The sequence below is a fragment of the Schistocerca serialis genome, chromosome 10 (genome assembly GCF_023864345.2).
Source record: "Schistocerca serialis cubense isolate TAMUIC-IGC-003099 chromosome 10, iqSchSeri2.2, whole genome shotgun sequence".
Lineage (NCBI taxonomy): Eukaryota > Metazoa > Arthropoda > Insecta > Orthoptera > Acrididae > Schistocerca > Schistocerca serialis.
The window spans coordinates 116,956,780-116,978,526 of record NC_064647.1 but is presented as its reverse complement, the minus strand read 5'-3'; the positions used below and the strand labels follow the sequence as shown (position 1 = coordinate 116,978,526).

The 21,747-nt window shown below is 44.6% G+C and overlaps 1 protein-coding gene across 2 annotated transcripts in view; it reads left to right on the top strand.

The window, feature by feature from the left end:
* The window catches only part of LOC126425310 (probable 4-coumarate--CoA ligase 1), a 531,967-nt gene that overhangs the window by 315,741 nt on the left and 194,479 nt on the right, over nucleotides 1-21,747 (top strand). For both annotated transcript variants that reach the window (XR_007576280.1, XM_050088290.1), the window contains exon 2: nucleotides 9,189-9,399. Coding sequence is in view for 1 of the 2 variants with exons in the window: in XM_050088290.1 (XP_049944247.1) it covers nucleotides 9,189-9,399 (211 nt within the window). In the remaining variant the exon portion in view is untranslated. The remainder of the gene's footprint in view (nucleotides 1-9,188; nucleotides 9,400-21,747) is intronic.

The window sequence follows — 21,747 nt, the reverse complement described above, 5'->3', positions numbered from 1 at the left end:
AATTTTAACAACTCACACAAGCACATAAACTACGCACCCCGTAGGAGGGATGGAAATGGTACAAAACACTAAGATTAAAAGATTAACTTGCCACCGAAGGTGCAACTTGATTTAAAGAAGAAAAAACACTCTTACAGAGGAAAGGTGGCAACTTTATATACTAAAATGACCATTTAAATAAAAACCCATAAAATGCAGTCTTACATAAAATATACAAACATGCTCTACATTACACATATATCGCCTCTCAAGATGATAGGCAAGATAAAAACATATTTCAGAAATTTGGCCTTTACACTTCAAGCAATAAATTCGTTAACACCGAATCCGACAAACATGACAGAGGCAGCTATTAACGTACGACAGACAGACAGACAGACACTAACTGCCTAACAAATGTGGACGAGAAACAAACGAGCAAGCTGGGGACGACAGACTGCCCAAGAAAACAAGTAGAATTTAACAAGTAAATGAAACAACATATCACGAATCACTTAACTTCTAATAAACTGCGATATCTGGCGAAGACCTGGCGCAGCACCCCCCAAAACGCTCTCCCGAACCGTCCGCTGCCAGCCGCTTCAACGGACGCAGGAAGGCGCGCCGATCTCCCGTCTCACGGCGTCGCAGCTCGCCCCGGCCAGACCGATGTCGTGGGTTGACTCCTGTTGCTCTCGTGTCGGCCGCGAAGCCACTACCCCTCGCTATACGGCGCGGCCCACGTGGTGACCTCACATGCGCCGACGCTCAAGACGGACAAGTCATCTTGTGTCCTAGTGCGCGACCGACCTACCAATCGATCCAACCGCCAATGTCCATCGCCCGAGCAACTCGGGCAGACTGGCGGCCTAACACATACTAGCACTTCGGACGACCGACAGACACTGGCTGCGCCACACTGACCCGACTTCCAACTGACCGACTGGCGAGCTCATAGCGCCCCTCAAATGCACGTGAACAGGCAACATTTCCCCTTTCCCACCAGAGGGAGACACCAAAGCTGCGATTGCCACAGCGGCGCCACCGCTAGAAACGGAGGGCAACTGCTTTACACTAAGCGCAATTTTTACCACGGTTACTACAAGCCACACTACAAGTTGGGAAACGAGGCCAAATTTCTAGTAGTTTACTGTCGAGTTGAGATTTTCACACACAAATGTTTTATTCATATCTTACAGAACGTAACAGTACGGCAATAAACAACTTCTAAAAACACGCCGCTAACGGGAATCAAGTGATTTACAGCATTACAACACTTTCAAAAATTTAAAGAACATTAGTAAACAGGCTACTAAAGTAAATACAGAACTTTGTTAATAAAGTACGGTGAGATAATGAAGCTACCAACACCACCATTAAGAAAAAATCAAAGGTCTCAGCAAACACACGATTAATGGCAATAAAGGAATGGAGGAATTTAAAAAAGTTTTAAACAAAAGTGTCCTGGAATATCATTAGAACATAACAGATATGACGGACCCGTGTAAGGCGGCCACGAATCACCCACTCAGGGATGCTCAGGCTAGGCAGAATACTGACCAATTTAAATACGCCCGTAAACACAATTGCCACTCTCAGGCTGGTCACTGCACCGACTTTTAGCCAGCGAAAACTTGTTTTAAGATGGCTTAACTTGCTGACAGAATTAGAGCTAACCTCGTGCAAGGTAACATTACACCACACAGTCCTGAATGAGCGACCACATGATGAACCAACAAGAAGCATGAATTTACCCATAACACACGACAGAATAGCGAAACAATTTAACTGCCAAAACTACACCTCCCATCGGACAGTAACGAGAGGAGGAGGAAAGATCACTGTCTTCAATTACACCGGTGCCAGGGACGGGAAACCCGGTCGCCGGAGGCCACAAGGCTGAAGAGGCGCTGGTTACATTGAATTATTACTTAATGATTAAACCTTCCACTAACTTAACTTGCAATTATGCTCGAACAGGCAGTACACGACCTCCGATAGCAAGGATCCACACATCCGACCGCACACGCGTCGCCAGTGTACCCAACACGCCACGGTCACGCGACAACGCGCTCTGTCACCGGAGTTCACGTCTCCTCTGCAACGTTGAGGGGTAGTGACCGCTCCTTCACGTTAGGTGTCTCCTTTTTAAACTCCAGTGTTGAAACGGAGGACTTAAAGGAGCTTGTTAACGTCGCAATCGTGGGGCGATTCTGTATACCACCAACACGCGGGGAGCTCTTCCGTCAACTCGACCCGCTCGTTACACACAACCGACATACATCACGCGGCGACTCGGTATAACCGACCACGCCTGCTTCGCGCTGGAGAGCCACACTGCCCTCCCGTGTCCACCACACTCTTTCTACGCGCAACGCCCCTACTTCCGCGCCACCACACGAGGTTACAACCGGTCAAAGATCTCACTTCCTGCATAGCAGTTTCCAGGAAGCAAAAACGATCGATAGGAGAGGGAAAAGACAACCAAGCAGCCACTTAATGACAGACAACAAATCAAACAAACATATCAGGGGAAGAAAAGGATAACCAATGCAATTTAAACACAAGGTGTAGCACGAGTCGATACAGGGCTCACTTTTGAAAATAAAGTACTGAGAAAAATGTATGAACCAGTGAAAGAAAATGAGCAGTGGAGAATAAGGAAAAAGAGAAATCTGTCTATTATACATACTCCGTAACATTGTAGCAAGTGAGAAAACTAAAAGACTCGTGTGATACGGACATACGAGGAGAAGAGGGGAGAACATGGTAAGGCAGTAGTGGATGAAGAAGCTGAAGGGAGGAGACCATTAGGGCAGCCGACAACGAGATGGAAGTACAACACTGTGGGAGACGTGCGGGTACTGGGTCTCAGAGATGATGATGCAGCTGACAGGTAGGTGTGGGAGGCTGGACTGAGTGAGGCCAATGACCAGCTGCACTTTATGATGATGTTTGGTTTGTAGGGTGCTCAGCTGCGTACAAATTCGCAACCTTTGCTCAGTCCAATCTCCCCACTTTCATGAATGATGATGAAATGATGAGGACAACACAAACACCCAGTCATCTTGAGGCAGGTGAAAATCCCTGACCCCGCCGGGAATCGAACCCGGGACATCTGCGGTTTATGTGGCCAGTGTAAGTAAGTAAGTCCCGGGTGATCAAAAAGTCAGTATAAATTTGAAAACTTAATAAACCACGGAATAATGTAGATAGAGAGGTAAGACTTGACACACATGCTTGCAATGACATGGGGTTTTATTAGAACAAAAAAAGTTCACAAAATGTCCGACTGATGGCGCTGGACAGCAAAACTTCAGTGACTGAGCATGACAATCGTGTGTAAAAGGAGCTGTAATGAGAGAGAGAATCAAATGCGCCAGCAGTCGCAGCATGTTGACGTTACCTGAAAAGGCGCCTTTAGTGAAGCCGTATTATCAGAATGGGGAATGTGCTAGTTCAGCGTTACGATCCTATCGGCAAAGGAAGGGGATTTGAACGGGTAAAGGTCCGTTGACAAATGCAGCTGTGGCGAGAATGATTTCGAAGTTCGAAGCCACGGGTTGTTTAAACGATAGACCCCGTAGTGGCCGACCGAGCACAAGGCGTAATGCTGCTGAGACAGTTCAGGAAGAATGGAGACTGTAGCGGGTTCGTCTATGCACGGGGAAGTCAGCGCTCGTGCAGTCGCACGTCGCACCGGCATTTCATACACTACTGTTTGCTTGGCACTTAGGCGTACCCTCCGATGCTATCCGTACAAAATCCATCGGCATCATGAACGCCTGGCGATTTAGTGAAGCGGAGGGCATTTGCGGTGTGGGCGTTTCAAAAGATGGCGGAAGATGATTGGTTGAGTAAAGTGTTGTGGACCGACGAAGCTCATTTCACGCTCCGAGGGTCTGTCAACGCCCACAACTGCAGAATTTGGGCTACCGAAAATCGTAGAACTGTCGTGGAAACTCCATTGCACGACGAGAAAGTCACGGTATGGGTTGGATTTATCACATCTACCGTTATCTGGCCTTTTTTCTTCGAGGATATGCGTGATTCTGGTTTTGTAACTGCTACCGTGACGGGTGAGAGGTACGCCAATATTTTATCAGCCTGGCTGATAAACACCTGCTGGAACGTAGGATGTTTATGCAGGATGGCGCTCCACCCCATATTGTTAGACGCGTGAAAGATCTCTTGCGCGCGTCGTTTGGTGACGATCGTGGGCTCAGCCGCCACTTCCGTCATGCTTGGCCTCCCAGGTCACCAGACCTCAGTCCGTGCGATTGTTGGCTTTGGGGTTACCTGAAGTCGCAAGTGTATCGTGATCGACCGACATCTCTAGCGATGCTGAAAGACAACATCCGACGCCAATGCCTCACCATAACTCCGGACATGCTTTACAGTGCTGTTCACAACATTATTCCTCGACTACAGCTATTGTTGAGGAATGATGGTGGACATATTGAGCATATCCTGTAAAGAACATCATCTTTGCTTAATCTTACTTTGTTATGCTAATTATTGCTATTCTGATCAGATGAAGCGCCATCTGTCGGACATTTTGTGAACTTCTTAATTTTCTTGGTTCTAATAAAACCCCATGTCATTCCAAGCATGTGTGTCAATTTGTACCTCTCTATCTACATTATTCCATGATTTATTCAGTTTTCAAATTTATACTGGCTTTTTGATCACCCAGTACATTTACGCCTCAGGTCGGAAGACAGTAGCATATTTTAAGTGCATAAGTACGGTAACTTTGAACCTCTGGACTTCGGCAACGGATAATGATAGCATAAAAAGGTTCAAAGTCCCCGAGAACATCATCTTAAGAATATGTAATGATTTCGAGAATCTGCCATAAACAGAAATTATAAAAATGGCAATCTCCACAATCTTTTGGCACCCAAAAAAATAGTGGTTTTTCGGATGTATGTTGAGAATGGATAAAGACGTTCGAAAATGGGAAAACGACGTTTCTAAACAAATGTCTGAAGAATGTACAGCTATAATCTGAGTCAAATAATGGTTCAAATGGCTCTGAGCACTATGCGACTTAACTTCTGAGGTCATCAGTCGCCTAGAACTTAGAACTAATTACACGTAACTAACCTAAGGACATCAGACACATCCCAGCCCGAGGCAGTATTCGAACCTGCGACCGTAGCAGTCGCTCGGCTCCACACTGTAGCGCCTCGAAGAAGGGCTGGAAGAAGTGTGAAGTGTTTGAACTTTTGAACCTGTACTGTAGCATAGTTACAGTATGCCCGTCCTTCCGAGAGGTAAATAAAGGGTCGTTAGGCCGAGGGATAGCCAACACACTTCATCTCTTTATCTCTCTGATCAGTACAACCCGAGATATAACTGCTTGAAAAATGGCATCTTTGTGCGCGTCTTTGGAACATATTGGAAGCTCGCACTTCGTGCACGTACCGACTTGTGCTGAACACGCAACTGCGTTGCCTTAAGGGCAGATGTAGGGTGAAAATTGCGAAAAAATTCTATTTTTTATTGCAAAATTTGAACTTTTTTGTATTTTTTTGGTTCTAATCAAACCCTATGTCATTCCAAGCACGTGTGTCAATTTGTATCTCTCTATTTACATTATTCCGTGATTTATTCAGTCTTCAAATTTATACTGACTTTTTGATCAGCCGGTAAGTGAAGTAATTCCAATAAACAACTGATTATTGCCCCTATTCGCAACTGCAAACACATATCGTGTGTACAGTATTACTGTTATGTCGACAAATGTGCGCAGAGATGGAGCAAAGCCTCTCGTACGGTGAGGTACGGGACTAGTGGTCATAACGTTGATCCTTATGGAACTACAGTGTAGGCTTTTTTGACCCTCCAGAGAGGACAGTGCCCAGCATGCCAAGCGGGGTATTCTGACTACACCAGGTTGATTTTTTCCCTATAATAATGTTATCTGGATGGCCACATGCCTGTGGTTTCATGACTTTGTACCAAAATGGTTGCCGTTGAATTCACACTCACGACTGTCTAATTTTTTTGGCTTTATCATTCAGGTCATTTGTTGGTGGGGTTGTGAGACTACCCCGCTTGGTATGAAACGTCTTATTTTCTTATTTGCACAAAAAGAAGATTTTGGGAAATATATCTGTCATTCATTTTCTTTGTTGAGTTTTGCCATAGATCCAATGTTTGTTATTGTTGCTGGTTACTACTGTTGAGTTGAATTTGACGTTCACTGTTGAGCCTTGAATTACACGAGTCAGTATTTCATCTGCAGGTAAGGATGTCCAAAGGACTTTCTAGCAAAGAGATCATGGAAATTCTATACAATTCTGATGTCAGTGACGATGAAAATGAATGGGACATTGATAATGAACTGAATGAATATGTGGAACCTCTTGGCAAAGACCATATCATAGCATCAGAGGAAGCTGATGACGAAATATCAGAAGTCACTACACTTTCACGTAAACAAGTAGAAGAAGAAGGAGAGGATGAAGAAGAAGAAGAAGAAGACGAAGACACTGGAGATTTGTTTGTTTCTAGAAGTGGACTACAATTTTCTAGTGAACAACCAAAAGGTGGGCGGCATCAACGTCGCAACATTTTGAACGTAATACCTGGCCCAGTGAATGATTGAAAAACAATAACAGTCATTTTTATTATTTACCTCACCGGAAATCGTGAGTATTTTTGTAGAAGAAACGAACAGGGAAGCCAAACGAGTAATTGCTTTGTGTAATGCAGCTCATTCATCGAATGAAACGACATGGAGAGATATAAATGCAACTGAAGTGTACGCTGTATTAGCAATTCTAATAGGAGCTGGTCGAACTCACGGACATCGCACAAGTGCTTCCGATCTGTGGGGAGGTAATGTTGCCTTTGGACCACCATTCTTTTCAGCTGCCATGTCAAGAAACGGATTTTTGTCTATACTGAAATTCTTGCGATTTGACAACAGAGACACAAGAGCACAGAGAATTGAAGAAACCAAGGACAAGCTACAAGCCATCAGGGTAGTGTTCGACAAATTTCAGTCTAACTTGTGCAAGAACTTCTACCCTTATGAATACGTGACTACAGATGAGCGATCAGCAACGTACCGAGGAAACTGCCCTTTTAGGGTTTCTATGAAGAGTAGGCCTAGCAAGTATGGCATTAAAATTTGGGTTTGTGCTGCTGTGAAGACATCTTACTCATTATGGATCTAAATTTACGCAGGAAAGTGAATCAAGGACAGAGAGTTGTTTTGGATCTGATGAAACCATTTCTGAATAAAAGTCATGGTGTAACAACTGATAATTTGTTCACCAGTATTCCATTGGCTACTGAACTGCTAAAACGAAACACGACATTGGTTGGTACCTTGCATTCCAATAAGAAAGACATTCCGAAGGAATTCTTGCCAAACAGAAAGAGAGAAGTTCACTCTTCAATGTTTGGTTTCACAAATGGCTTGACCTTAGTTTGCTGTGTTACAAAGAAGGGAAAGGCAGTAATACTACTCTACCCAGCATGATGAGAGACAAGTGAGTGGTGAAGAAAGTGAACACAAACCCGAAATCATACTGCACTACAAGAAAACTAAAGGTGCTGCAGATAACGGGGACAAAATGACTAGAGAATACAGTTGTGTTAGAGGAACGAGGCGGTGGCCAATAAGAATCTTCATGGCAATGATAGATATTGCAGCACTGAATGCATATATTCTGTACACTCAAAGATTTCCTGGATGGCAGCAGAATAACCGAAGCCGACGTAAACTCTTCGGGATTGAACTGGCATTTGGACTCAGCAAAGGCAACACGGAAGTAAGAGCCAAAAATATCAACGGTTTTCATAAAGATGTGCAAGATGCACTGAAAGCTTGTGGTATTGCAATTCCTACAGCAGTGATCCAGACCGAGTGTTCCAAGTTACCAATGCCACAACGATGTCAAGATTGCAAGAGAAACGAAGGTCGGAAAACAAAATTCTGTTGTGTAACGTGTAAGAAACCTGTTTGTAATAAACACGGAGAAGAAACTGTTACTGAGAAGTGCATGCAGTGCAAAAATGAACTTGACTGAAAAGTTGAAAAACGTCTTGTGTTACTTTACTGCAGTGACTGTTGAGGTTCAAATGGCTCTGAGCACTATGGGACTTAACATCTATGGTCATCAGTCCCCTAGAACTTAGAACTACTTAAACCTAACTAACCTAAGGACATCACACAACACCCAGTCATCACGAGACAGAGAAAATCCCTGACCCCGCCGGGAATCGAACCCGGGAACCCGGGCGGACTGTTGAGGTACATTTTGTTGTTGTGGTCTTCAGTCCTGAGACTGGTTTTATGCAGCTCTCCATGCTAGTCTATCCTGTGCAAGTTTCTTCATCTCCCAGTACCTACTGCAGCCTACAGCCTGCTGAATGTGCTTAGTGTATTCATCTCTTGGTCTCCCTCTACGATTTTTACCCTACACGCTGGCCTCCAATGCTAAATTGGTGATCCCTTGATGCCTCAGAACATGTCCTACCAACCGGTCCCTTCTTCTAGTCAAGTTGTGCCACAAACTCCTCCCCAATCCTATTCAATACCTCCTCATTAGTTTTGTGATCTACCCATCTAATCTTCAGCATTCTTCTGTAGCACCACATTTCGAAAGCTTCTATTCTCTTCTTGTCCAAACTATTTATCGTCCGCGTTTCACTTCCATACATGGTTACACTCCATACAAATACTTTCTGAAACGACTTCCTGACACTTAAATCAATACTCGATGTTAACAAATTTCTCTTTTTGAGAAACGCCTTCCTTGCCATTGCCAGTCTACATTTTATATCCTCTATACTTCGACCATCATCAGTTATTTTGCTCCCCAAATAGCAAAACTCCTTTACTACTTTAAGTGTCTCATTTCGTAATCTAATTCCGTCAGCATCACCCGACTTAATTCGACTACATTCCATTATCCTCGTTTTTAGGTACATAGATTATTGAGTACTGAATTTAGTGAATGATATAAAAAAAATTTATACTTTCTGTCTGTGACCTAATTAAATACTTCTAATAACCTGAACAGCTGTTTTTCAATACTAAATAAACCCATTCAATGGAAATAACGAAATCTGAGAACAAATATTAGAATAAAACACAAAACCCTTTTCGGGTAGTCCAAATACCCCGCTTGGTGAAATAGAGGTGTGAAAAAGCTCGGCAACTGGAGGTTTTACTGTGCTGCCGACAGACGTGCGCGGAGACGGGGCACAGCCTGACGTACGGCGAGGTGCGCGACCAGTGCCGGCGGCTGGCGTGGGCTCTGCTGTCGGAGCTGGGCATGCAGCCGGGGGAGGTGCTGGGCATCGTGCTGCCCAACAGCCCCGAGTTCCTGGTCGCCGTCCACGGCGCGCTCGAGGCCGGGCTCGTCGTCACCTTCGCCAACCCCGCCTACACCGCCGGTGAGTCCCCGCGCCCTGCCCTGCTGCCTCTGCCAAGCACCACTTCTACGAGAGCGACTGTGTTGTCTCACACCGCTACATGTACCAAGTGCGCCCACTGCAATGCCCACGGAATACTGTTCCTATGCTGGGACGTGGTTCTGGGCACAGACTCACGCTTCAGTCCTGCAGGGAGAGGGGGAGGGAAGGCCACAATTAGCTCAAGATTTTGGATGACTTTAAAAATGCACACCTCAACAATAGTTTGGAATGTCATACACTTTGCCACAATGACAACTATAACATTGAAGCGCCAACGAAGCTGGTATAGGCGTCCGTATTCAAATAGAAGGGAAAGCAGAACGGTGGAAGGAGCATATAGAGGGTCTATACAAGGACGATGTACTTGAGGGCAATGTTATAGAAATGGAAGAGAATGATGATGAAGATGAAGTGGGAGATATGATACTGCGTGAAGAGTTTGATAGAGCACTTAAAGACCTAACTCGAAACAAGGCCCCGGGACTAAGTTGTTGGTCATTAAAAAGGAGAGGATTGATACCTCTATAAATGGGGTATGAACCCATTAGCTTGTTTAGCTTACCTTTTTACATTAAGGTGTATGATGCACGTTTGTTTTTGATACTAAAGGAAGTAGTTTAATTCTGTCTTATGTAATTTTTAATGAAGGTAATTTTTATTTACTTGATTTACCCTGACAACATTCCATTAGAACTACTGACAGCCTTGGAAGAGACATTCCTGACAAAACTCTACCATCTGGCGAGCAAAATGAGACAGGCGAAATACCCTCAGACTTCGAGAAGAATATAATAATTCCAATCCCAAAGAAAGCTGGTGTTGACAGATGTGAAAATTACAGAACTATGAGTTTAATTAAACACGGCTGCAAAATACTAACTCGAATTCTTTACAGACGAATGGAAAAACTGGTAGAAGCCGACCTCGGGGAAGACCAAGCTAGATTAAGGAAAGACAAACCTACGTTTCTAACATTTGTAGACTTAGAGAAAGCTTTTGACAAGGTTGACTGGAATACCCTCTTTCAAATTCTGAAGGTGGCGGGGGTAAAATACAGGGAGCGAAAGGCTATTTACAATTTGTACAGAAAGCAGATGGCACTTATAAGAGTCGAGGGGCACGAAAGGGAAGCAGTGGTTGTGAAGGGAGTGAGACAGGGTTGTAGCCTCTCCCCGGTGCTATTCAATCTGTATATTGAGCAAGCAGTAAAGGAAACAAAAGAAAAGTTCGAAGTAGGTATTAAAATCCATGGAGAAGAACTAAAAACTTTGACGTTCGCCGATGACATTGTAATTCTGTCAAAGACAGCAAAGGACTTGGAAGAGCAGTTGAACGGAATTGAAGGTGTCTTGAAAGGAGGATATAAGATGAACATCAACAAAAGCAAAACGAGGATAATGGAATGTAGTCGAATTAAATCGGGTGATGCTCAGGGAATCAGATTAGGAAATGAGACACTCAAAGAAGTAAACGAGTATTGCTATTTGGGGAGCAAAATATCTGAAGAGGGTCGAAGTAGAGAGGATATAAAATGTAGACTGGCAATGGCAAGGAAAGCGTTTCTGAAGAAGAGAAATTTGTCAACATCGAATATCGATTTAAGTTTCAGGAAGTCATTTCTGAAAGTATTTGTATGGAGTGTAGGCATGTATGTAAGTGCAACATGGACGATAAATAGTTTGGACAAGAAGAGAATAGAAGGTTTTGAAATGTGGTGCTACAGAAGAATGCTGAAGATTATATGGGTAGATCACGTAACTACTGAGGAGGTATTGAATAGAATTGGGGAGAACAGGAGTTTGTGGCACAGCTTGACTAGAAGAAGGGATCGGTTGGTAGGACATGTTCTGAGACAACAAGGGATCACCAATTTAGTACCGGAAGGCAGCGTGGAAGGTAAAAATCTACAAGAGCGACTGTGTTGTCTGGTGTGCGGACATTTTCCACGGTTTTACCTGCTCCGAAGGGTTGTGTCCCTTGTCACCCCCTCCCCCGCTCCTCTTCATCCTCCTCCTCCTGCTCCTCTTCCTCCTCCTCATCGCTTACTGAGCCTTTCCGCTGCTTTTCTTAACATAGGACCAGAATCTATTTGGATTTTCCGCCACTTTTCTAGAGAGAGTCTCGTTGTGGAAACTATTAAATGCATCTCGCATTGAAATCCGCACCAAATTTCGAGCCTCAGTAAAACTTCGCCAATCTTGCAGATTTTGCGCTCGTCTAAATTATACGTGCCTTTTTCGGTGCTCCTGCAGCAGCTTTCTGTCGTGTTCAATGTGCCATGGGGGATCAGTTCCGTCTGATATTAATTTATTTGGTATGAATCTCTCGAGTGCTGTTGATGCTATTTCTCTGAACTTAAGCCACATATCGTCTTCACTTACATAGTTTGGAAGGATTGGAGACTGTCTCTTAGAAAGACGTCAACCGAATTTTCAGCCGCTTTTATAAATAGATATTTTTCGCGTTTAGTTTTTGTGAATTTCTTTGTTGCGGAATTGAGCCTCGTTACGACTCGTTCATGAATCCCTGTATCCGTCGTGATTCTCAGGGTTATTTGTGGCTAAGAGGTCAAGTGTGTTTTCGTAACGATTTACAATTTGAATGGCCTCGTAAACAAATTGTTGAAAATAATTTTTTAAAAAGCAATTAAAACAATTACAGAAGTTGTTTTCTATCTACAACAGGGTCTGAAAATGTGTTTTTGTCAACATACTGAAGGTAGATTGAAGTCACTGCCAATTATAATAGTATGAGTAGGGTACCTATTTGCGATGAGGCTCGAGTTTTCTTTGAAATGTTCAGCAACTGTTTCATCTGAGACCGGGGGTCGGTAAAAGGAGGCAGTTATTAATTTATTCCTGTTGTCGATTATAACCTCTGCTCATACTGAGTCACAGGAACTAACTGCTCCAATGTCGCTTGTGAGCTGCAACACACATTACATTATTTTTCCTTTAGTTGTATTTTTTGTTTCAGTTGTAGTGGAGATCATTACAATTACGGCTTTTCCCTCCAAAACCTAGGATGCTTTCTCTGTGACCCTGTAAATACCAATGCTAAACAACGTAGAACAACAACGTACGTTACAAGCATAGCATTCCGTATTACTTCATTTCCTTATTTCTAATATTTTAAAATTGCACGTCGACTTTAGATGACATGTCAATCATAGATGTTCTTACCTCTGTTTATGAACGTAGTTTCAGTCATGTTTTGAACATTGTCCCGCTACACTTTACTAACTAATGTTTCGCCGCAAGGGATATTGGGTTTTAGAGAGTAAATTAATATGGAGTATGTCGTTCTTCTTTTCAAACATTCACATACCCATTTCTTCTTTCCTTATTGTCTTTTGGGCATGCAGTTGTAGTAATTAAAGTAGCCACAAATGCAGTGATTAAAAAGAAATCATTAGTGTACATTCGCATTCTCTTTACATCATTCCTTTCTTGTTGCTCCCATGGCCATGGACAGTTTCTAACTCAATAAGTAAGCGTGAAAGGGAGCTACCGTACAGACAGAGGAATCTATATTTATACTTGGCAGAATTAATTACACACTCACATAATCGTCGAAATTGCTTTAGTTTCCAAAAAGTTATAAATATTTCGATTTCGGAAAAGGAGCTCTGTATTTGGCCGAGATTTCGAAGAAGAAGAAGGTCCCTGACGTACTGGTTGTATCGAGTAAGATGTGGAGACGGCTGTTTGAAAGCGGACAGAAGCAGTACGAGGAAGGACGTCCCTTACCTGAGGGATCGCTACCTGGCGAAGGGGCAAGTGTGGCAAATGTCCGGCATTCGTGTCGTCTCACACCGCTACATGTACCAAGTGCGCCCACTGCAATGCCCACGGAATACTGTTCGTACGCTGGGACGTTGTTCTGGGTACAGACTCAGGCTTCAGTACTGTGGGGAGAAGGGTGGTCGGGGGTGGGGGGTGGGGGGGGGGGGAAAGGGGAGGGAAGGCTACAATTCGCTCATGATTTAGGATGACTTTGAAAATGCACAGCTCAACAAAAGTTTGGAATATCATAGACTTTGCCACAATGACAACTTTTACACTGAAGCGCCAACAAAGCTGGTATAGGCATGCGTATTCAAATAGGGAGATACATAAACAGGCAGAATACGGCGCTGCGGTCGGCAACGCGTATACAGGGTGGTGCACGAAATGCATTACCATTTTGTTTTTGAATAAAAACTTTATTGTCAATACAATCTGAGAGGAACATATATTGCCCGCATCTCGTGGTCGTGCGGTAGCGTTCTCGCTTCCCACGCCCGGGTTCCCGGGTTCGATTCCCGGCGGGGTCGGGGATTTTCTCTGCCTCGTGATGGCTGGGTGTTATGTGGTGTCCTTAGGTTAGTTAGGTTTAAGTAGTTCTAAGTTCTAGGGGACTGATGACCGTAGATGTTAAGTCCCATAGTGCTCAGAGCCATTTGAACCATTTTTTTAGGAACATATACTACAATGAAGAGCCGTCCATGGAGATTTGTTCTAACTCAGCACATGCTCAATATGTCCACCATTTCGTTTCCTAACTTCCTTCAAACGAACACTTGAGTTAGTGATTAAACAACGGCGCATGTCTTCCGTAATTTCACTGCAAGCTTGAAGAATAAGTCTTCTGAGCTCCATTAAATCACGTGGATGTTTCGGGAAAATTTTTTCCTTTAGATACCCCCAAAGAAAAAAATCACATGGATTGAGGTATGGACTACTGGGGGGCCAATTTTGTCCGTCATTGAAGCGACCTGGAAACCTGAGTGAAATGATCCGCATGTCGAAATGCACCTGTAAAAACTCCAACACAGTGTTTGCAGTATGTGGCCTTGCTCCATCTTGCATGAACCACGGCGTGTTGAAGGGCAAGGCAGTAGCAAGAAGCTGTGGAATGAAGCTATTGCGAAGCACGCTCAAATAACGCTCGCTGTTCACAGTTTCTTCAAAGAAAAAGGGCCCAGTAAGTCCGTGACTGGAAATTGCTGCCCACGCTGTAATCCTCGGAGCATAATGTTGTCGTTCATGAAGCACTTGTGGGTTTCCAGTGGCCCAAAAGCGTACATTTTGTTTGTTAACAACACCGTCAAAATGAAAATGCGCCTCGTCTGAAAACCAAACGTTGTTGAGAAAAAAATGGCTCTGAGCACTATGGGACTCAACTGCTGAGGTCATTAGTCCCCTAGAACTTAGAACTAGTTAAACCTACTAACCTAAGGACATCACAAACATCCATGCCCGAAGCAGGATTCGAACCTGCGACCGTAGCGGTCTTGCGGTTCCAGGCTGCAGCGCCTTTAACCGCACGGCCACTTCGGCCGGTTCGTTGTTGAGAGTTTCTTCCCTATCCTCCGCCCACTGAGCAAACAGTAACCTCTGCTGCTTGTGTTCTTCAGTGAGCTTTTGTGCACAGGTCATCTTGTATGGGTACACATTTAAGTCACTTTTAAGAATGCGTTGAACGGAGCGGCTGGATATTCCCAGTTGCACTGCTGCCTTTCTACACGATTTCCCGGGACTTCTCTGTACAGCAACTCGTACCGCTTTAATATTCTCCGGCGAACAAACAGGCTTAGGCCGAGGTCGCTTCGCTTCCAATAATGTTCCTTCCTGTACAAATTTATCGTACAACCTGTGGATAGTCTTCTTGCAAGGGACGCATCGTGTGTTAAACTGTTGTCGAAAACGCCTCTGAGTCACAACAAGGCTTTTCGTTTGATGAGAAAGTAACACAATTGCCGATCGTTGCTGTGTCGTCAGTCTTCCATTGTCAGCCATTGCTGCTTGCTTGTCTCCTAGCCGCAGTATCGTGAATTACACGTCATTTCGTAACTCATTTGTTTTTCCAAGCTCTGCTGGTACTGCTGTAGAGATCCCAGCGGGATATCTAATGTTCATCCTAAATTGTGAAAGAAACAATTATAATGAAATGAACACCCTTAGCTGCTTACAAGCGTTGACATACGTCAATGGGGACAGATGAAAATGTGTGCCCCGACAGGGACTCGAACCCGGGATCTCCTGCTTACATGACAGACGCTCTATCCATCTGAGCCATCGAGGACACAGAGGACAGCGCGACTGCAGGGATTTATCTCTGGCACGCCTCCCGCGAAACCCACATTCTCAACGTATTGTCCCGCACTACATTCGTAGTGCCCCCGCCCATTATACTCATTACTCGCGGCGCGTTGCCGATTCCCTTAAGAGTTCGGGCACTGTTTGTATATTCGCACAGAAGGAGAAGATGGTCAAGTGGCCGGTGAGCCTTAACCATATATATACTAAGAAGGTATCTGTTATTTCGGACATGTCCGAAAGAACAGATACCATCTTAGTAAATATAAAGAAACAATTGGTAATACATTTCGTGCGCCACCCTGTATAACACAACGTGTGTCTCGCGCAGTTGTTAAATCGGTTACTGCTGCTACAAAGGCAGGTTATCAAGATTTAAGTGAGTTGGAACCTGCTCTTATAGTCGGTACACGAGTAATGGGACACAGCATCTCCGAGGTAGGGATGAAGTGAGGATTTTCCGGTAAGACGATTTCACGAGTGTATCGTGCATATCAGGAATCTGGTAAAACATCAAATCTCCGCCATCACTGCGGCCAGAGGAAGCTCCTGAAAGAACGGAACCAACGGCGACCGGAGAGACTTGTCAACGTGACAGAAGTGCAACCCTTCCGCAAATTGCTGCACATTTCAATGCTGGGCCATCAACAAGTGTCAGCGTGCGAACCATTCATCTAAACATCATTAAAACGGGCTTTCGGAGGCGAAGGCCCCCTCGTGTATCCTTGATGACTGCACGACACATAGCTTCATGCCTGGCCTGGGGCTGTCTACACCGACAGTGGTCTGTTGACTGTAAACATGTTGCCTGGTCAGACGAGTCTCGTTTCAGTATGTATCGAGCGGATCGGTATGGTGACAACCTCATGAATCCATGGACCCTGCATGTCACCAGGGTCTGTTCAAATAGGTGGAGGCTCTGTAACGATGTGTGACGTGTGCAGCTGGAGTGATAGTGATATGAGACCCCTGATACTATTCATGTCGATTGTGCATTCCGACGGACGTCGGCAATTGCAACAGAACAATGCGACACCCCAACGTCCAGATTTCCAACAGAGTGGCTCCAGGAACACTCTTCCGAGTTTATACACGTTCGCTGGCTAACGAACTCCCCAGACATGAACATTATTGAGCATATCTGGGATTCCTTGCAACGTGCTACTCAGAAGAGATCTGCACCCCCTCGTTCTGTTACGGATTTATGGACAGCCCTGCAGGATTCACACTGTCACTTCCCTCCAACACTACTTCAGACATCAGTCAAGTCCATGCCACGACGTGTTGCAGGACTTCTGCACGCTCGCCAGGGCCATTACAATATTAAGCAGGTGTATCATTTTCTTTGGCTCTTCAATGTACAATACCTTATTAACAAAAAGAAGCACTCCGTCTTCAGGCCACAAGTGGCCCATCGGAACCATCCGACCGCCTTATCATCCTCAGCTGAGGATGCGGATAGGAGGGGCGTGTGGTCAGCACACCGCTCTCCCGGTCGTTATGATGGTTTTCTTTGACCGGAGCCTCTACTATTCGGCCGAGTAGCTCCTCAATTGGCATCACGAGGCTGTGCACCCCGAAAAATGGCAACAGCGCATGGCGGCTGGATGATCACCCATCCAAGTGCCGGCCATGCCCGACAGCGCTTAACTTTAGTGATCCACTGTGGCAAGGCCGTTGCCACCTTATTAACAAAATAAACATAATTCCTTCTGAAAACAAGAACTATTTTGGTTAGTTACAAAAAATCACCACAAAACAAAGTGGGCTCCGTCCCAATCATACATCTTCAAAACAAAAACCCCGAAAGTTTTTATCCCACCGTGATGAAAATTATCAGTCTTTAGTAGTGAGTATGGCCTCTCCATACACGAATGAGTTCTTCCACTCTGCAAAGGATGCTGTGGAAGAGATCGTCAAGTTTATCTTGGGGTATGAGGTCTCACCTGTCAATGGGACCTTCAGTGAGATTGTCAAGTGGATTTGGACGCTGTGCAATGGCCACCTTCAACAGGTATCATGCATGCTCAATTGCAATCGTGTCTGGGGACTGAACTTGTAAGGTGTCAGGCAAATCCAACACCTTCCATGGAAACCCTGGCATAATAGCAAATCCGGCAGTATGTCACATGGCTCCGAATAAATCCTGACATTAAATTAACCAAAGTAATACGATCAACGAGTGAGCAAATGGAATACCACAGACTAACACAAGAACGTCTAAATGCATGTTATACCTTCCCACCGTGAAACAGATGCAGTTCCGAAGGGAGAAACGAGAACAGAAGCCGAGAGCAGAATCGTGTAGGCTAGGAGGCCCTACAATAAGGGATGGACACCCACATCGCCGGTCAACCGCCAAGAGCAGCCCCCAGCCCATGTTAAAAGATAGAGCCCTCCAGAAGAACAGTGTAGATCTTACGATAACACTAAAAGGGCCACACCAGCTGCAAGTTTTAGCGTGAGACTATACGCGTCTCTGTTACGTCGCAAACATTAAAAACATTCCCCCACCACGAAAAGTATAACGTTTTTCATTGGATGGACAGAATTTTTGTAGGCGGAGCTTAAGGTTAACATTGAGACCCTGACTGGTCAGTTGAAAACACAGCCAGATAACTTTTCTTAAACCAACTTCGGTAAATGGTAGCAAAGAGAGTTGCTACCAAGACGGCGAGGTGTGTGGAGCTGCGCCGCCCGCCGCTCCCTGACGCAGCCTAACCAACGACAAGGTAATGAACGCACGCGATGCCGCATAACAGCGCATAAGGCTTCACTCAGAAGTGCAGAAGTCTCATCTGTTACATCCCCTTTTTACGTAATACTAGTGTCGATCGTCAATTAAACTTCGTGGTATTCACATTTGCTACTAGAAGTTAAAATCTGAAGCGTGATGATTTTTGAGAAGCCACATCAGCCACTGTAATTTATGACAAGTTAAATAAGTAATTAAAGATAATTGAGGGTAACTGTAGACAATTTTGATAGTTTTCTGTTTTATGAAACTTAACTTAAACCTAGATTATAAATGTGATATGGCATAGGTCATACTTCGATCCATTGTAGAACTTGGAAACCCATTCACGGAATATTCGTTCACATTTTTGTTGAAGGCAGTTGGTTTTTATCAACCTGTATTAAAATATTTCCTTTTATCAATAGTGCAATTTGTAAACAATGTTTTGTGAGTAGAATAAAAATTCCAATGGTAAACTTAACTGCTTTTTCGACGTTATTTTACCAGCTAACTAAAAATAGGAAAGCCTTGAACCCCTTCCACTAAATTTAGTTAGTACTAAGATTCTTTTACAGGGAGTGCAGTGGAGCTGACGCTGAAATCATTAAGTATTTGATTATATCATTGCTAGTCTCACTGAACTCTTCTGAACTCTACATGTCATGTGTGGTTTGGCGTCTCCATACCAGCAACAGGTCTCAGGTTCAAACTAGTCAATTCCCTAAAAAACACGCTCAGAGCGTCGTTGCGCGAAAGTGGTAGGGAGACACGACTTAGAACAAACAGACACCACGCAGAATGTTAGAAACTGGCCAGTGTATTCGGTTGATGTTGCAACTTTGAAGATACCAAGACGCTGCTAGAGTACGTACAGTCTTGCATTGTCATCGACTAGGATGAAACTGTCACTGACTTCACATCTGTAGGACCATAAAATGGTTTGTAGGGTCTCTTGGAGGTATAGGGGACCGGTCTAATAGCTGTTGTTGTTGTTGTTGTTCTTGTCTTCATTCCTGAGACTGGTTTGATGCAGCTCTCCATGCTACTCTATCCTGTGCAAGCCTCTTCATCTCCCAGGACCTACTGCAGCCTACATCCTTCTGAATCTGCTTAGTGTATTCATCTCTTGGTCTCCCTCTACGATTTTTACCCTCCACGCTGCCCTCCAGTACTAAATTGGTATCCCTTGATGCTTCAGAACATGTCCTACCAACCGATCCCTTCTTCTAATCAAGTTGTGCCACAAACTCCTCTTCTCCCCAATTCAATTCAATACCTCCTCATTAGTTATGTGATCTGTCCTTCTAATCTAATCTAATCTAATCTAATAGCTATAGATGGGAATTAGAGGTGTCTGCCGTCCCATCATTATTGCCACCCAGAAAATCACACTGGCACCTGCAAACGGGTGGACTATCTGAAGGTATCGGCGTTCCTGGTGTCGTCTAGCGCCTCTCCAAACTCTAACAAGTCTAGTGTCCAGTGACATGCCAATCCTGGTAAGCACACATGACATGACTCCATTCTGCAATGGTCCAATGTTGATGTGCAAGAGTCCAGGTCCTTCGACTGCGTCGGTTCCGTTGGTTCAGTACAAAACATCTCATTGGTACTCTGGAATGAAGACCACCCTGATGCATCTTCTACGCACTGTTGGGTCCGAGATACGAATCCGTGTTGCCTGGGAGAAGCCATTTCCAATATTTCTGGCAGTTGATGTTGGGCGAATGAGAGCCGACAGTCGGAGGAAACGATCCTGCGTTGGTGTTGTCGTACAAGGACGACCACTGCCAGGTCCATCGTTCACATTTCCTGTCTCTCTGTACTTTATCCACACCTTAGACACACAATTTTGAGTGACATTTAACCGATTGGCAACTTCTTGCTGTGTATGACCTGCTGAAAGTAAAGCCACTGTCCTGACTCTGTCGAAGGGTTGTATGCCTTTACGTGGCATGTTCCTGCACTGCTGAACACAAAATGAATGAAACTGTTGTTGACAGTGAACTCCTCGCGGTGTGCCACTGCGTCAGCTGTATGTTTGGTTCAAATGGCTCTGAGCCCTATGGGACTTAACTTCTGAGGTCATCAGTCCCCTAGAACTTAGAACTACTTAAACCTAACTAACCTAAGGACATCACACACATGCATGCCCGAGGCAGGATTCGAACCTGCGACCGTAGCGGTCGCGCGGTTCCAAACTGTAGCGCCTAGAACCGCTCGGCCACCCTGGCCGGCAGCTGTAGGTTTACATGACTGGGAAGCAGCCGCAAAGCATTCCAGTAGTAATCACCGTTCAGCAAATGGGCTCTTACTGGATAATGCAGAAGTGCATAGCTCAATGATGCCCCCAGTATCGTAGACTTCATTTTACGATAGTATTCTAAACTTCTGTTGAGCAGTGTGTATCTTATCCACACCATGTCTGTCGGATGGGGTCGGGAGATTGGAGGAGATACCTATGCAACCTCGAGATTAAAATACGATTCTGTTGTCGGACTATAGTATACAGGATGGTCCATTGATAGTGACCGGGCCAAATATCTCACGAAATAAGCATCAAACGAAAAAACTACAAAGAACGGAACTTGTATAGATCGAAGGGGAAAACCGGATGGCGCTATGGTTGGCCCGCTAGATAGCGCTGCCATAGGTCAAACGGATATAACTGCGTTTTTTAAACAGGAACGCCCATTTTTTATTGCGTATTCGTGTAGTACGTAAAGAAATATGAATGTTTTAGTTGGACCAATTTTTTCGCTTTGTGATAGATGGCGCTGTAATAGTCACAAACGTATAAGTACGTGGTATCACGTAACATTCCGCCAGTGCGGACGGTATTTGCTTCGTGATACATTACCCGTGTTAAAACGGACCGTTTACCAATTGTGGAAAAGGTCTATATCGTGTTGATGTATGGCTATTGTGATCAAAATGCCCAACGTGCTATGTATGCTGCTCGGTATCCTGGACGACATCATCCAAGTGTCCGGACCGTTCGCCGGATAGTTACGTTATTTAAGGAAACAGGAACTGTTCAGCCACATGTGAAACGTCAATCACGACCTGCGACAAATGATGATGCCCAAGTAGGTGTTTTAGCTGCTGTCGCGGCTAATCCGCACATCAGTAGCAGCCAAATTGCTCGAGAATCGGGAATCTCAAAAACGTCTGTGTTGAGAATGCTACATCAACATCAACCCGCACCATATTTCTATGCACCAGGAATTGCATGGCGACGGCTTTGAACGTCGTTTACAGTTCTGCCACTGGGCACAAGAGAAATTACAGGATGATGACAGATTTTTTGCACGCGTTCTATTTAGCGACTATGCGTCATTCACCAACAGCGGTAACGTAAACCGGCATAATATGCACTATTGGGCAACGGAAAATCCACGATGGCTGCGACAAGTGGAACATCAGCGACCTTGGCGGGTTAATGTATTGTGCGGCATTATGGGAGGAAGGATAATTGGCCCCCATTTTATCGATGACAATCTAAATGGT